Source organism: Microtus pennsylvanicus, chromosome 15 (assembly GCF_037038515.1).
Source record: "Microtus pennsylvanicus isolate mMicPen1 chromosome 15, mMicPen1.hap1, whole genome shotgun sequence".
Classification (NCBI taxonomy): domain Eukaryota; kingdom Metazoa; phylum Chordata; class Mammalia; order Rodentia; family Cricetidae; genus Microtus; species Microtus pennsylvanicus.
Genome location: NC_134593.1, coordinates 2,949,845 through 2,964,349, shown reverse-complemented (window position 1 = coordinate 2,964,349; position 14,505 = coordinate 2,949,845). Strand labels below are relative to the sequence as shown.

The following is a 14,505-nucleotide window of genomic DNA, read 5'->3' as shown; positions in this document are numbered from 1 at the left end:
ATCTCTCCAGCCCCAATGTTTGCACTTTTTAAAGCAACTTTTAAAAATGATTTATCTTTTTGTTTTTTTGAGACAAGTTCTTTATGGCCTTGGTCAGAGGTCTGTTTGCCTCCTTAGTCCTGGGACAAAAGGCAGCATGTACCACCATACAGGTTGATTTTGTTTGCTTGTTTAGTTTTTCAAATCAGGGTTTCTCTGTGTATCTTTGTCTGTCCTAGAACTCACTCTGTAGACAAGGCTGGCCTTGAATTCACAGAGATCCACCTGCCTCTGCCTCCCAAGTGCTTGTGTTAAAGATGCGTGCCACAACAGCCTACCTACCATACAGGTTTTTATCGTGTGTATCTGTCTGTAAGTGCACTTGAAAGCTCCAGAACATGATGTCAGGTCTCCTGGAGCCAGTTATAGGCAGTTGAGGTACTATGGTTGCTGTGGAACCCAATGCCAATCCTCTGCAAAAGTAGCAAGCACCCTTAAATGTTGAGCCATCTCTCTACCTCCCAAAAACTATTCTTAATTATACAAATCAAAATATATCTACAGGACGTCTGTGTCATAAGTTTATATACTTTCTTCAGGAATACTTTGGACAGACTATTTTATTTTTTTGAGACAGGGTTTCTCTGTGTAGCTTTGCTGTCCTGGAACTCACTCTGTAGACCCTTAAATTCACAGAGACTCACCTGTCTCTGCCTCCTGAATGCTGGGAATAAAGGTGTGCCACCACTGCCCAGCTGGACAGACTATTCTTGAAGTATGCACTCACTGAATTCAGCTGAAGGCAAAAAAGCTCTGCATACACAGGGATTTCACCACCACATCTGTATTTAAAAGCAAAAGCACTAAATGGTGTAAAGAACTTGGAAGGCAACAAAGGCCTCCATACTTGTTCAAGAGCATATCCGGTCCAGGCAGTAGTGGAGTATGCATTAACCCCAGCACTTAGGAGGCAAAAGCAGGCAGATCTCTGAGTTATTTGAGGGCAGAGAATTTCCAGGACAGCCAGTGCTAAACAGAGAAACCCTGTCTCAAAAAAACAAACCAATACAAACAAAATAATAATAATAAAAAGAAGAGCATATCAGGAAACAAAGCACTTCCAAAGTCTAGAGTACAGGGCTCAAGAAAGGGTTAGCTCTGTGGTTCAGTGCTTGTCTAATGCTGGGAAAGGCCAAGAGGTTCATCTTCGGGATGGGGGTTGGCTATGAGGAGGGAGTATCTCATGAGAAAAAATGGCCATGGTTCATTCACAAGAGCAAAATTAAGTCCTTTGACTAATTTTATTCTTCAAAAACCCTAACATGCCTCTGGATAGCATTCAGAAATGATAGTTCATTTAAAATGTCTCTCCATTTTCAGCTGAGGTGAGATTTGTTGGGAAATCTCTGTAATAACTTGGTCATTTTGTGGGGAGGTAAACTCTCAGACTGCTCCAGAGTCTCATGGATTGACCTCATCTTCCTGGCTTCCTGAAAACACAACAGAAAGAAAAATAACAGTTCTTCAGTTTACTATACCCTAGACCCATAAATTTTTATAATACTCCAAACCCCAAGAGACCCTGCCTCAAAGAATAAAGTAAAAGAGAAATGGAGGAAAATTCCAGGCAGTGAACTCTGGCCACCACACAACACTGGTGTCCACACATATGCCCCTGCATATTCGAACACGCATGAACTTACATCCACACCCCGGAATGAAGAAAGAAAAAAAGGGGGATTTAGAACCTCCACACATATGCCCCTGCATATTTGAAGATGCACGCACTTACTTACACACACACCCCACACACACCCCCACACCCCGGAATGAACAAAAAAACAAAAAGGGGATTTAGGACCTACAAATGCTTGTGTCACCTGAAACTATTATTTTGGTTATCAAGTTCGTTTAAGATCAGCCATCGTCCCTTTAATCCCAGCATTCGTGAGGCAGAGGCAGACGGATCTCTTTGAGTTCGAGGCCAGCCTGGTCTACAGAGCTAGTTCCAAGACAGGCTGCAAACCTACAGAGAAACCCCATCTCGAAACAAAACAAACGAAAAAAGGTCAACTATCGTCAAAACTTAGCTTTTCTCACTTTGGCGAGGGTGAGATGAATGAGAATCTCTTTCCATAACTTAGCTCAAGGCAGTGGGAACCATTCATTTGATTTCCCTTTCTCTTCCCAAGAAGGCACCCTAGGGGCTAGCTGTCACCTGAGCTTTGGAAGAACAATCGAAGAAGTCCTGGATCTCTTTTCTGCACGCCTCGTCGCGGAATTCATTCTGTTTCCAGCAAGCCATCATCATCGACATCTCCGTGATACAGGTCGCCTCTGAAAGGGAAGAACTGGAGGACCTTCAGTCACCGGCTGACCTTATATCTCTCCCGCACGCCTACCCAGCCACCCCCGCTCCCGGTGCTCACCGCCCTTCTCTCGGCGTCTGTTCCCGACAGAGTTAGCTAGGATAAGAGGCTTGTTGGGTTTCAGGACAGGTTTCCCTGGGTTCGCAAACCGCGCCAAGCGGCCGTGCAAACTGGGAGTCGCCATTTTGCAAGGCGTTCCCAGTAGGCTCCGCGCGTTGTGCGTGACCCCTCTTGACCCTTACGCTCTTGGCGTGCGGCCCACGGAGAGACGTGCGGGCACTTTCCTTGTCTTGGCCTCAAAGCAGCCCCAGGCTCCAACCCTGTCCGACCCCGGATGCTGTTGTGCGCCGTCCCGGACTATGCCTTTGCGGACTCGGGGAGCAGGCAGGACGCTTGGACTCCGCGTCGGAGGCTGCCACCTGCTGAGTGCTGTGTCGGTGCAGGCCAAAGGGAAGGCGTTGGATCCCCTGGGCCTGGCGTTAAGGTTGTTGGGTTGGAAAAGATTGTTTTTTACAAACCTGTAAGAGTGGCTGATTTTTAAAACTCTTAGAACCATTCTAAAACCTCAAGGAGAATTCGGCTCGTTTGTTTTACTAATTATAACTGCTGTGTAGGTGCTGTTTATTCGTTTGCAATGACCACGCCGTAAGGTGGAAGGTTGTAATATTTATGAATAACATTTTATATATATATATATAATATTAACATTATTATATTTACTTATATCATTCCCATTTATAGAACTGGATCTCCAATTGTTGTTGACTTTTAGCTCTTTACAAAACCAAATCCAGAGATGTGCCAGACACCTAAAATAAACTCCCAAGACATTTCTGCTACTGGAAGTGGAATCCAACAATCATGTAGTTCATGATTTCTACTTTAGGGCACGATGTACTGCGTGGGTACATTCATATTAAAATTGTTTACACGGATGTTCGGAATGCTCCCTGGATGACCGACACGGATGACTTTTCCAGAGTTTTCCCTCTCCTGCCGCTCTACCAGCACCCACCGCAGTCTGAATCTTTGTTTGTGATCTTATCTACCCCAACATCTGCTTTGAAAGGGTAGCTCCATGGTTAACAGTGCTTCTGGCTCTTATAGCGACTTAAAGAGTTTGGTTCCCAGCATCCACTTCGCAGGGCTTACAACCGTCTGTACTTCCAGCTCCCTCAGGGATGTTCTCTTCTGGCCTTCATAGGCAACACACAGACACACACCTAAAGAATATTTTTGAATATCTTTTTTTAAAAATACATTTAAAATGAGAGGAGCAGACTTTGTGCATCTTGTTTATTGCTAAATCCCCGGTGTTTAAAATAGCTGTCATGCCAAATGTGTGGCATATGCCTGTAATCCAAGCACACTTCGGTCTGAAGCCAAGCTACGTTACATAGCCAGTTATCAGGCAAGGCAGGGACACATATGACCCTGCCTCAAAAAAAAAAAAAAAAAGTTAAACGAATAAATGTTTACCATTATTTTTTTACAAGTCCGCAATTTAATTATCCCCCATCCTCAAACGTTAAGCAAATAGAGGCCAGCAAAATAGCTCACTGGGTGAATAAAGGTGCTGCCACTAAGCCTGATGATATTTGTTCAGTCCCTGGGACCACATGGTGGAAAGAAAATTGAACGCTTGCAAATTATTTTCTGACATACACATGTACAGGGTAGAACAAGCTACCACACACATACATGTAATAAGTGTAATTTTAAAAAAGTAATCAGCCGGGCGATGGTGGCGCACACCTTTAATCCCAGCACTCGGGAGGGAGGCAGAGGCAGGCGGATCTCTGTGAGTTCGAGACCAGCCTGGTCTATAGAGCTAGTTCCAGGACAGGCTCCAAAGCCACAGAGAAACCCTGTCTCGAAAAACCAAAAAAAAAAAAAAAAGTAATCAAATAGAAGACACTATGTAAAAAGCAATTTATTATATAAGATGAATCTTAAGATGATAATAAAAAATAGTAACACTTGCCATCAGCCTTGTGTTCTACCCCATATTCTGGTAAATAAGACTCCTATCAGAAACTTCTACCACTAGTACCCATGACCTGCAGCAAATACTTGGTGCTGTACACATAGCTGAGCCCACAAAAGAAAAAAAAATCATTTTGCTTGCTTTCTCCATATGGAAAGTAAAGCTTTGTCATTGGTAAATATGACGTGGCCACTCACAGTTCTTCCCTTTGGGAAATGTAGCACCTGATTTACCCTGGTCTTGTGACTATAACATGATAGGATAAAGGACAGTCTGGGTAGCACTTAGCAAAAAGCAAGCTTGATTGTCCAGCAACAACCATTTATGAACAACAGGCTCACCTGGTGCATAAAGTGCTAAAGAACCCAGGCAGTGGTGGCACACACCTTTAATCCTAGCACTTGGGAGGCAGAGGCAGGTGGATCTCAGTGAGCTCGAGGCCAGCCTGGTCTACAGAACAAGTTCCAGGACAGGCTGCAAAGCTACAGAGAAACCCTGTCTTGAAAGACAACAAAAAAAAGTGCTAAAATACTCATGTGAGCTGCGGGTCCTGTACTTTGTATAACCATCACTTACCTTTCTTGTTGCTCATATGCTATCTGAGTTCTAATCTTGATTGCACTTGTCTAAGTTACTTTGCTATAGGAATATCTATCTATCTATCTATCTATCTATCTATCTATCTATCTATCTATCTATCTATCTATCTATCCTCTTTCTCTTTTTTTCTCTCTCCTCTCTTTTTCTCTTGACAAGATCTCATTATATAGCTCTGGCTGGCCTGGAACACTAACTAGACCAGGATAGTCTCAAACTCACAGAGATCCACTTGCTTCTGCCTCTCAAAGTACTAGAATGTTGAAACTTAAAGTGTGTGCAACCATGCCCATCTACACACACACACGTCTTGCTATTGTATATTGTGCTTACTAGCACTCATGAACTCACCTATCTGTGATACTTTTTAAAACATCTTTTCTTCTTGTTCTCTATAAGAGACCAAACAGGTTAAAAATTTTCATGCTACTGGGGCTGGAGAGATGGCTCAGTGGTTAAGAGCATTGCCTGTTCTTCCAAAGGTCCTGAGTTCAATTCCCAGCAACCACATGGTGGCTCACAACCATCTGTAAAGAGGTCTGGTGCCCTCTTCTGGCCTGCAGACATGCACACAGACAGAATATTCTATGCATAATAAATAAATTTAAAAAAAAAAATTTCATGCTACTATGAAGGCATTTTTAACTAAATAAAGGTCTGGGAGTATAACTCAGAGCCAGAGCACACGCTTAGCATGCACAGGGCCTTGGGGTCCTACTCCCCCCCCACACACACACACAAAAGAAGAAGAAGAAAAAACTTTAGAAATGTAATTTCAACCTTTGTTTAAACTTTTCTTGGTCACATCCTTAAATATCACAATGGTTTGGTTTTTTTGTTTTTGTTTTTTGAGACGGTTTCTCTGTAGTTTTTGGAGCCTGTCCTGGAACTAGCTCTTGTAGACCAGGCTGGCCTCGAACTCACAGAGATCCGCCTGCCTCTGCCTCCCGAGTGCTGGGATTAAAGGCGTCCACCACCACCACCCAGCCAGATATCACAATGTTAACCATGAAGCCTGGCTGCTAAAGGGTCTAACATGCATATGTATCTATCTGTATAGATATTGATTCACAGGAACCTGCAGTTTACAACCATGTACTGATAAACCATGAGATCTCTTTAGTGATAATACAGTAACACAATAAGCATAGCTCTAAGGTCCAAGGCATTCTTTGTTATAACCCCAGGAAATACTCATCTCCTGGGTAAGCTACAGCAGTAGACAGTTGGTCTGCATCTGATATGTATGGGTGTTTTGCCTGCATGTATGCCTGTGTAGCATACTTGCACCTGGTGCCCAGAGGCTAAAAGAGGGATTGAACCCTCTGGAACTGGAGTTAGACAGTTGTGAGCTGCTATGTGGGTGCTGGGAATCACACCTGGGCCCTCTGGAAGAGCAGCCAGTGCTCTTAACAGTGGAGCCATCTCTCCAAGCTGAAAGCTGAAGTTTTTATTTAGCTAGCCACTTATGGTGGCTTAAATCCCTTGCCATTTATTTATTTATTTATTTATTTATTTATTTATTTATTTATTTATTTATTTATTATGTATACAATATTCTTTCTGTGCGTATGCCTGCAGGCCAGAAGAGGGCACCAGACCTCATTACAAATGGTTGTGAGCCACCATGTGGTTGCTGGGAATTGAATTCAGGGCCTTTGGAAGAGCAGTCAATGCTCTTACCCTCTGAGCCATCTCTCCAGCCACCTCCCTTGCCTTCTTCAGTCTCTTTGAATTGGGCCGGCTTCATAAAAGGAAAAAAAAAAAATCTCAATACTAGGGTTGCAGCTACTCAGTCAGCAGACTGCTTGCTTTCCTAAAACCACAAAAAACCCAGAAACATAAAACTGTCTGAAAAACTGTGAGTAATGAATTGAATAGATCTTTCCAGCCCTACAACAGGTTAGCTACTTAATCTGTTCATGAGAGAAGGACTTCCAAATATACCCCGAACAAGAAATCCAAGCAGTAAGAATGATGGAGATGGTTGTAGATCTTCCCTGTGTTTGTGGAAATAGTCTAAAGTCTGAAAGAAAGGGCCACTTAAAATTATGATGTTTGATTTTAAAGACTGTGCAAGTATCTTAAAGTAACGTGAAGAGCTGGGCATAGTGTTGCACACCTACAGCCCAGCTTCTTAGAAGCCGAGGTCCAGGAACTGGCGGCTAGCTTAGACCACAACCCCAGTTTTGCCTCTCCACCAGTGAAACAGCTGATAAGAAAAGCAAGATGAGGAACAGACACTCTTGAGAAAGGTACTACATGATGGACGTTTTAGATCCCAGCCTGACCCATCCTGTCCATATCTGAAATGATGAAATGGCTAGAGGTGAGAAGCATACTGGAGTCAAATGGGTGCTTCAGCTGCTCTACTACCATAGACTGAGATACTAGCTCCATACCATTCAGGCACAGTGGAGAGGGCTAGGGTACCTGCCTAGCATTCTCAAAAACCTCAAGTTCCATCCCCAGTACAGGGCAGGAGAATCAGTGAAGACATCAAGGTAGATGATATTCACTAAAGGTTACAGTGGATGGGCCTTTGGTGCCACAGTAAAAGTCTCCAGACGTCTTCCACGCTAAAGGCTCTTGCAAGGGCAGTTAGAGATTTTTATTCCTTTTCATGAAGATCTGATGTACATAATCCCAAAATTTCCTCTGCTGTGTTTCATTGTTGTGGATCATAGCAGTGAGAGCTTCCCCCTGATAGAGACCTTGCCAATAATCTTGTAGCCACATTTCCTTCCAGCTGAAATGACAAAACAGGAGAGCAGTGAATTAGGGAACCACAGCGATAGCAAAGAAATCATAAGCAGGGCTGGGCAGTGGTGACACACACTTTTATTTATTGTTTTTAAATCAAAACCCAGACTTAGGGTCTTTTTTCTTTTAAGTTTATTTATTTATTTAGTATACAGTGTTCTGTCTACATGTATGCCTGCAGGCCAGAAGAGGGCACCAGAACTCATTACAGATGGTTGTGAGCCATCATGTGGTTGCTGGGAATTGAACTCAGGACCTCTGGAAGAGCAGTCAGTGCTCTTAACCATTGAGCCATCTCTCCAGCCCGACACACACTTTTAATCCTAGCATTTAGGAGGCAGAGATGGGGACATCTGAATTTGAGGCCGGCCTAGTCTACAAAGAGAGTTCCAGGACAGCAAGTTTACACAGAGAAGCCCTGTCTCAAAACAAAACGAAAACAAATAAATTTAAGGCTCTGGATAGGACAAGGCTCTTCTGTGAGGGAAGGGAGATATGGAGTAAAAGTAACACTAGCTCAAGAGATAGGAAGTAGGTCATAAACACGGACATCATAGTTCACCCAAGAAGCTGACATTGCTCACTTGCCTCCAGCTCCCAAACGTAAAGGGAGTAGAGAAGTCACAGTAGGATTCAGAGCGTGTAGTACTCTAGAGGCAAGCCAAGGAGCAGCCAGGGCCTTCAGATGGTCTTCACCTCACTGTCAGGTCTCAGCTCACTATCGCCTCGGTCTCACTGCACATGACCAACTATGGCTTTGAATTCCTGATCCTCCTGCCTCTGTCTCTTTGGCATTAGAATTCCAAGTAAGCACTACCATCCCTGGCTATTTCCCTAATGTTTTTTTCTTCTTCTTCTAGTAAATCATAATGTGTTCAGCGTAAACTGGTAAGACTATGAGTGAAAGATTCCGCCATGAGGACTCTACTGTGCCGGAAGCATAGGAAGCAGCCCTCTGCTGCCAACCACTGGTGAAGTCACTCTCTGTGAGCGACTCTTGGAACCCCTCTCCAAACCAACTGTGGCTTGCTGCAGGTGGTTTCAACATTTTCCCAACACAGATCTATTCTGCTTCCTGCTCACTTCCCTCTACCCCACACTGATGGCCAATGTCAATCATACACCTATTGAAAGCATTCCTTCAATTCTGTCTAGAGTGAACAAATCAGGATATGGTCCAAATCAAAGGAGCTGGGGTGCAGCTCAATGGTACTGTGCTTGCTTCACGTATCCAAGGCCCTGGCTTCATCACACATAAAAAAGGTCGAAGTGCTTTAGTGCCTTTCATGGGTTTGGAGGCTCACTCCTCTAATCTCAGCACTTGGGAGGCCAAGACAGGAAGATCATCACAAGAAAGAGGCCAGCCCACACTACACAGTGAGACTCTAGTATATGTTGGACTGATAACTGGGGTGGGGGTGGGGGGCTCCTTCCAAAATGCTCTTACTGGGCTGAGGTGTGACTGGGTGGAAAAGTACTCTCCTAGCAAACAGGAGGACCTGGATTTAATCTCCAGCACAGCCAAAATTCTCTTTGTACTCCCCACCTCGGCATCAAAGGTACTCAGTTGAGGTGATGATCCTTGGTAGCCTGGCCTAAGGTTCTCTGTCACCTCCACACACAGCACTGAGATTACAGGTGTATCCACCACACTCAGCTCCCCACCTACTCCTGACATCTTATAGCAAAGTGAGCCGCCTGTATCGTCCTTTCGAGTTCCCTCCACCCTAAGAAAGCAAGCAGTTTGATGTGACAGCGGCAGGGTGTCCCAGTAACCCTACCTGTCATTCTCAGGAATCTCTTCAACTTTGCCAAAGCCAGGGGTAGGCATTGGACAGTTCATGTGTGAGGGCTCAGCAATGTGAGGCTCGGGGACAGGAACCTCCCCAGGAGAGGCTGAACGGGCTTTCTCATTTTCCAGCCGAGCCAGTTCATGGTCACAGACAAAACACTCAAAGCCATTGAGGTAGTTAGGCAACAAAGGATCATTCACTCCCCACTCCCTGTGCTTCAGGCTATCCAGGAGAAACTGGTTGGTGATACCCCCTGGTTGCTTGTACGCCAGGTATTTCAAATACTCTTCATCATTCTTGTCCAGAAAGTCAATAAACTCTGCCAGCTTTTGAGGGGACTCAAAGTCATCAATTAGGATGATGGAGTGGTTATTGGGCATCCAATCCCTCACAGAGGGTGAGCCACGATACACAGGCACGGCACCCAGATGCATGGGGCGCCACAGTTTCTCTGTCATGTAGTCATTGCAAATGGCATTTTCCAGGGCCAAATGGAACTTATAGCGGGCCAAGAAGGCCAAGAGTTCTGGATCCTCGGTGGTGGCAGTGGCTGTGTCCTGTAACCGCACGGTGGGCAGCTCGCGGTTCTGAAGGCACTTGCCATAGGAATCCACCTAAGCGAGGCAGAGCATGGCGGTCAGCAGGGTGCAGCGTTCGCCCGGTCCACCCCCTCCCCGCCACGCAGCTTTCTCACCCACCGGGATGTAGCGCATGAGCTCGCGTACGTAGCGGTCCCGGTCCGAGGGCACATCGCAGTGGGACTGCAAGTAGAGCAGCGGCGCGTACCCGCGACGACGCCACTCGGTGCGTTCCCGGAGCGGAGGCGCAGGCCGGAGCAAATAGGGAACCCCGGGCAGCCATTGCAGCGGCAGTGGGTAGTCCGAGTGGCGGCTGAAGGTGGCCGTGAGGTTGAAGAGGCGGATCCCAGGGCCGTGGCTCAGCAGGAAGTTGTTGAGCGGCGACTCCTCGTGCAGCAGAGCCCAGCTCTGGTGCCTCAGGCGCGGAAGAGGTGCGTCGGCTGCGCGGAAGTCGGTGCCGTAGAAAAGCAGTGCGCGCGTCCGCGGGTCGGCGTGCGACCGTCGGTCCCGGGACGCCACGCACGCGCCGTGCGCACATTCGATGCGCTCCGAGTCGCCCGGGAAGTGTGGAAAGAGGCCTGGGCTCCACCACAGCAGCACCGGTAGGTCGGCAGTCTCCTTGGTGCCCGGCGGCGGGGACTCCGGCCCGCGCGCCACCCCCACTGCGCCTAGCGCAGCTGGCGGCCGGAAAACCGCGCCGTCCCAGGGCTCCGCCCATTCTGCCTCCCCACCCGCCTTTCCCGAAATCCCGGACCGGGAGCTGCTGGCCGCACAGACACTGAGCAGCCCCAGGGCGGTCAGCAGCGTCTCGGTGCAGTGAGCAGCCATGTCCATAGCGGATCCACTTGGACAGCACGAAACCCCGCCCTGCGGCGAGTAGAGAGCTGACCGGGTCCTACGCCACAGAGGCACACAGCGCATGCGCGGCTCCTCGCACCCGCAGGCGGGCTGGAAGAGGTCATGAGTAATAAAAAGAGTACTGTTACATCTTATTTTATTTCTTTACAAATTAAAGATGCATTGAAAAATAAACCAATGAAAAGAAATGAAAGGTCCAGAGCAGGGGCATCCCAGGCTGGGAGCAGGCAAGCCTGACCACCATCAATCATAGCCCTTGTCCTGCCCCAGCCAATTGGAGTTGGAAGATAATTGTCAGCCACTCAGTCAGTATCAAGCCCGGTTATGTCCTGGCACAGGAAGACAGGGAGGGCTCCAGCCATCTCTGCCTCTCCCCAGCAACGCCCGGGTTAAGCTGTGTTTCTGGTGGGAGCTGAGTGGGATGTGGGCTGGCTCTGTGAGGTATTGCAAGTTGACCATCAGGCTCTCTACAGAACCATCCAGTATTAGGGCTTCTTCAGCTGGAAAGGAGGCTGCTACCTCCTCTAGGTGTTAATATGCTTTGCAATTCAGTCCCAGGCTCACTCATCTCTAGCTATGTGCTTCTGTCCATGAAGTGCTTACCAATCATAGCAGGAGAGAACGCCCACAATGGAAATAGACAACTAGTCATTCATCCTCAGTAACTACGACCTTGCTACTGACCACCAGGCCCCCGAAGGACCAACTACTACTCTCCACCACCTACAGTCTATACCCCAGCTCTTGTGCACCTGTATATTTTATCCCTAATATAGGAAGTTGTTGATGACACGGAGCTGAATTTGCCACCTCCTGTAATAACCCTGGGATTCCCAATCCTTCCTGCCTGCCCCTTTCCTATTGGAAGCTAGTCCAAAGAGACACAGTATTGCCAGGGCCTTGCTGCCTCCAAACCCCCAACACCGGATCATATACAGTGAACTGATAAACTACATTCATTACAACTGGATTAGCAGGAGAAAGAGGGTTGAGTAAGGGGTCTGGGGCACCTTCCATCAGCAGGACATGACAGAACGGTAGGATATTTGAGCCCAGAAAGGTGTCTCCTTTTATCTTGCCCTCCCCCCCCAAAGAGACTGAGGTCAGCTTATATGACTCATAAGATATGAAACTGTCCCAGTTTTCTCTGCCATCCTGGGGTACTTTCTGGAAGCTGGCCTGGGACCCTATACCATTTACCCACTTGCTTTAGCTCAGTAGCTGCCGAATCTCCTTATGCATATGACAGAGAAAGTCCACATAGGATGCCCCTCCGCTTAGGCTCTTGTCTTCCACGAGGAAGTGTTTGAACAGCATCTCCAGCTTGTCTTCCTGTTTCACCACGATAAGCTACGGCCAGAAGGCAGGTTGTGAGGAAGGGCCAATGGCAAGGAAGTCCTTAGACTCTCCCTCCCCATGCTCCTTCTTGCTGACTTGACAGGGTAAAAAAAAGTCTAGGAATCAGATCAGCGTTGCTATGCTGAGGCTGTAGCTTAATGAGAGTGCTTGCTACAGAAGGCCTAGGGTTCAATATCCAGCATGACCACCAAACACAACATCTGTGTTACCTTCATGTACCGCATTCTCTGTGCCCGTAAGCTATCAATGAGGCTTCGAACCTTCTTGGACAGTGGATTATCCAGAACTGGCAGAACACTCTGGAACAAAAATTCACTAATTACTATGATAAAAAGTACTTTTAAATCCATCAAGAGAAATCATAGCACTTGGGAGGCAGAGGCAGGCAGATCTCTGTGAGTTTGAGACCAGCCATGTCTACAACAGCTAGTTCCAGGACAGGCTCCAAAACCATAGAGAAACCCTGTCTCGAAAAACCAAAAAAAAAAAAAAAAAAAAAATCATCAAGAGAGCAATAGATTTCGGCACCATGTGACAGGAGGAAGCCTGAAGACACTGGACAGCACCTCCCCTTGCCACAGTGTCCTCAGATATGTAAAGGGACCAGCACAATGACTGCACTGATCCACTGTCAAATCACCAAAGTGTTTTCCTATATCATATTATCCTTGGCACCCTGTTCTCACCAAGCCACTGGTGATCTGACTGAAAGAGGAGACGTTGAAAAGGCTCTGGACAACACCTTGTTGGACACTTGCTCCCACCCAGACAAAGAGGTTGAGCCCATTTTCCAACAAATATATATCGCCACTGCTTAAACGCTCTTCAGACGCTCGAACTGCTGGTGGTTCAGTGGTATTGTCGATGGGAGATTTTGTCTAAACGAAAAGGGAAAAGAGTTACCAAGAACTGTAAGACACTCCTTTACACAAACTCAGAAAGCTAAGTCTCTAGATCGTAATGTGAAATGTACGTAAAAAATTCCTCAGTGTCATCAATAAAGTAATTCCATCCCCTCCTTCTTAGAGGCCCTGTCCTCAGTACAAAGTCTCACACTCCAATCCTCAATCGCACCAGTGGGAGGAGCCGAGGGTAGAAGAAGACATTGGTCTCAGCCACATCCATGGAGGAAACCAGCTGTCGAACATAGGCCCGGTCATCAGTAGTGACCTCAGCGCCAGGCTGCAGAACATCACTCTTCAAGACACAGTTCAGGTAAACTGGGAGCAGCTTCATACACTCGGGAAGGATCAACTGAGGGGTTTATGGAAATAAAGTCAATGATCACGGGAAATCCCTCAAAACTGCAAAATTTTGCTGAAAAAAAATCCCCTCACTAACATCCCTGCCCCACCTGTCCTGCAGAGGAAGGGCTGGCACAGTTCTTTCTATAGCAGGCCAGGATCTGGGCACACTGGGTGATCAGAGTGTCACGTACAGTCTTCACAGGGCTATTCAGAACACCCCGGTATGCTGCATGGGAAGGAGAAAGAGCAGTCCTGGTCAACTTCCTGACCCATGCACCTTGCCACCATCACACCTAACCAGGAGTGCTGACCTGCTGGCCATCTTGGACCTTCCTTTCATCCTCATCCCACCCCGCCCTGTTTCTACCCTCACCAAACTTGGCCATGTAGTTGATGAGCGTGTCTGTTTCACAGTTTCGATACAGATCAGCCAACTGGGTGCAGCAGTTTAGGGCCAGGTTGTGGATGCGAAGCCGACGCTGCCCTGCACAGCTGGTATAAAGCAGGGCACACTAGGGGAAGGGAGAAAGGGGGAACTCACACCCCTCCCTCACAGTTATACCCACCCTTATCATCTTCCCATGGATGCCTCCAGCACTTTCTCACCCCCGCCCCGTCTCCCGCCTGCCACCTGCAGCAGGGCTCCGCTCTCTTCATTGAGCCGGTCATCATGCTTGAATTCTACAGTCACTGTCTTGTCCTCATCCAGGCCAGCCAACTCCACATCTGTTGTATTGCTCATGTAGAAAGCTCCAAAGAAATCTACAGCACGGATACCTGAAGCCACAGGGACAGGTCAGGGTTAAAGGTAGGACATGTGCCTCAAGCGGCTTTAGCCTTACCCAGAACTTACCGGTACTTGTCCGAACCCGCATCACAGCGTCAAAGCCCACCACCTTCTGTACGTCCCGACGCAGGTCACTCAAGAACCGTTCCTGGTCATTCTCCACCTACAGCCCAGGCCCAGAGACATAC

General features: G+C 47.2%; 3 protein-coding genes across 10 annotated transcripts in view; all 3 read right to left on the bottom strand.

The window, feature by feature from the left end:
• Positions 1–1,261: 1,261 nt before the first annotated feature.
• Positions 1,262–2,569, bottom strand: Chchd1 (coiled-coil-helix-coiled-coil-helix domain containing 1). The gene is made up of 3 exons (XM_075949503.1): positions 2,409–2,569; positions 2,198–2,316; positions 1,262–1,469 (listed from the first exon to the last, which is right to left on the bottom strand). Exons 1-3 carry the CDS (start codon positions 2,530–2,532, stop codon positions 1,356–1,358), a joined length of 357 nt encoding a protein of 118 aa, XP_075805618.1. The 5' UTR covers positions 2,533–2,569; the 3' UTR covers positions 1,262–1,355.
• Positions 2,570–6,086: 3,517 nt separating this feature from the next.
• On the bottom strand, positions 6,087–11,056 carry Pofut4 (protein O-fucosyltransferase 4). The gene is made up of 3 exons (XM_075949502.1): positions 10,187–11,056; positions 9,477–10,102; positions 6,087–7,681 (listed from the first exon to the last, which is right to left on the bottom strand). The coding sequence occupies exons 1-3, from the start codon at positions 10,985–10,987 to the stop codon at positions 7,534–7,536; spliced, it is 1,575 nt and encodes a 524-aa protein (XP_075805617.1). The 5' UTR covers positions 10,988–11,056; the 3' UTR covers positions 6,087–7,533.
• Positions 11,044–14,505, bottom strand: part of Sec24c (SEC24 homolog C, COPII component) — a 23,836-nt gene continuing 20,374 nt past the window's right edge. For all 8 annotated transcript variants that reach the window (XM_075949496.1, XM_075949492.1, XM_075949498.1 and 5 more), the window contains 8 exons: positions 14,384–14,480; positions 14,162–14,307; positions 13,904–14,042; positions 13,638–13,756; positions 13,358–13,537; positions 12,970–13,161; positions 12,493–12,582; positions 11,044–12,274 (listed from right to left, as the gene is read on the bottom strand). In XM_075949496.1, coding sequence (XP_075805611.1) covers positions 12,134–12,274; positions 12,493–12,582; positions 12,970–13,161; positions 13,358–13,537; positions 13,638–13,756; positions 13,904–14,042; positions 14,162–14,307; positions 14,384–14,480 — 1,104 coding nt within the window. In that variant the 3' untranslated portion in view covers positions 11,044–12,133. The remainder of the gene's footprint in view (positions 12,275–12,492; positions 12,583–12,969; positions 13,162–13,357; positions 13,538–13,637; positions 13,757–13,903; positions 14,043–14,161; positions 14,308–14,383; positions 14,481–14,505) is intronic.